This window comes from Sinohyriopsis cumingii, chromosome 10 (assembly GCF_028554795.1).
Source record: "Sinohyriopsis cumingii isolate HCF-2022 chromosome 10, ASM2855479v2, whole genome shotgun sequence".
In the NCBI taxonomy this organism is placed as follows: domain Eukaryota; kingdom Metazoa; phylum Mollusca; class Bivalvia; order Unionida; family Unionidae; genus Sinohyriopsis; species Sinohyriopsis cumingii.
In genome coordinates this window covers 73,827,730-73,829,937 of record NC_142970.1, presented here as the reverse complement: position 1 = coordinate 73,829,937, position 2,208 = coordinate 73,827,730, and the positions used below count along the sequence as shown (strand labels likewise).

The 2,208-nt window shown below is 35.7% G+C and overlaps 1 protein-coding gene across 1 annotated transcript in view; it reads right to left on the bottom strand.

Annotated features, from left to right (window-relative positions):
- Window positions 1-520: 520 nt before the first annotated feature.
- The window catches only part of LOC149790389 (arylsulfatase B-like), a 28,609-nt gene continuing 26,921 nt past the window's right edge, over window positions 521-2,208 (bottom strand). Inside the window, exon 9 of the mRNA XM_089973211.1 lies at window positions 521-567. Within this exon, the coding sequence (XP_089829337.1) occupies window positions 521-567 (47 nt within the window). The remainder of the gene's footprint in view (window positions 568-2,208) is intronic.

The window sequence follows — 2,208 nt, the reverse complement described above, 5'->3', positions numbered from 1 at the left end:
GACACACTCGACTACGTTTGCTATATTTGTTGTTAAACAGTTTCTCGATAATAATGTTGTTGTTTTTTTAAGATGAGCGAATACTAATTCTTTTCTTGAAAAAAATATATAACAGAATGGCTACCAAAAGATATGAGTTGAGTTACCACTTCACCGTCGGTTTATTCTCATTGATAGTCGTTTAACCTACTTCAAATATATTTCTATATTGACCCAATTTACCGGTAATCAAAGCAGTTTATTCAAGTACTGACGTAGGTTTCACACCCTAAGAATTTATCGGGGATGATCGAGCTCAATCATGGTAGAAATCGTAGCACGGGGGGGGGGGGGGGGGGGGGGGGAGTGTGTGTGTGTGTGAGAGAGAGAAAATCTTACGAAATTTTATTACAATACATAGCAGTTGTTCGACCTCCTGTCCATTTCAATGCATTCTGCTCAATCAGTGACATTTTTGTAAATAGTTGATCAGCAAACCATTCAGTTATGATATGTTGTGGGATAAATTTGACAAAATATTTTACAAGTAAGACTTGTAATATCTGATAGACACAGAGATATCACAGACTGGACAAAAGAATAGAAACTTTTATAGTAAGTTAAGAAAAAAATCAGTACAAGTAGGATTTTTGAAAAAGTAGCTCAACAAAATAGGTATTCTATAGTCTTGTCAAAGAAAGGCTTCCGCTTTAAATGTTTTAAATTAAAATATTGGACATCTAAGAGATTTTAATAATTCACTGATTTTGCGAACTCCCCCGAAACTTACACCTCCGGTGGCCTAGTGGTTAGAGCGTGCGCCTCGGTAGCGGGTTCGAACCCTGGCCGAGTCATACCAAAGACATAAAAATGATACTAACAGCTGCCTCGCTAGGCGCTCAGCATTAAGAGTTTAGTGTTAGGACTGGTTGGCCTGGTGTCAGGATAATGTGACTTGGTGGGACATCATGCTACACGTTTGTGGCATGATGCCCCAGTGCTAGACATCAGTATAAACTGCCACACTGCAGACATCATAGCGATATGACTGAAATTTTTTTACAGCTGCTTAAAAAAATCTAAATTACACACACACACAAAGCTTACATCTAATTTAATTTTCTTTTCATAACTGCTTGGAAATTCTTGCTTAGATATCATCACTACTATAGATTGTTGGTATGTGTCGTTAGAGGGGAAGTACTTGCTGATGACTGCTTCACTCTCGTATTTGCTATTTAAAGCAGACAAGAAGCTTGCCTATCGCTTTGGGCAGACACTGTCGTTTTTACTCAAGCAAACACAGACTATATTAAGACCACAAAAATGTAACCACTTCTTTCACTGGAATTACACTTTCTAGTTCACCGTAAAAGTGTAAACAGTGGTTCAGACTTTTCTGGAAGTAAGCGGTAGTTCAAACTTTTATGAACGTCGTTTTGTGAGTGGTTTGATTGAAACAAACATTGTTCATGAGTAAACAATTTCCTCTTTTGGATGAACCTTGCGCTGACGTTTTCGAGGAGGAAGTGGAGGATGGTAGGGGATGATGTATTTGTTTTGTTTGATTTGGCAATATTGAGAAGTATCCCATATTCAAATCACTAGGGTGAACTTGTGACAATATGTCCCTCAAATATTCAAATATGAGGTATAACAGTTTGATTTGCCGAGGATACTTCTGTTTCAATATATATATATATATATATATATATATATATATATATATATATATATATATATATATACACACACACACACACACACACACACACACACACACGGTTAGACTATAAACTAAATTATATGTGGCAGTAAAATATTTCAGTTTTATATCTATTTTTAAACTGTGGATATTTCATATGAAATAAAAATTGTCACGACAAACATAGCTGCTTTTGATTTTTTGTTATACCCTGCCCAACAGAGTTGCAGCCCTGGATATTATGTGAAAAGGTTGGATTATCTGTTTTACCCAATTAAGGTATCTTGATTTGTCCATTCACTTTGTTCCACATTGATTCTTGATATATGTAGCTAGCCAAAAGAGTATGAATCCAATATCTGATTGGATGCAGCTGAAAGTTGTGGATCCAATCAGATTACTTGTTACATTACCGGGCAAGATATGAATAATTATTGCTTCTTCTGTTGTTACGAGTCTAGACTCTGACAAAAAGTAACAGTAAAAAGTGAAGACAACAAGCTTTGTAAAATGTAATAAATAAT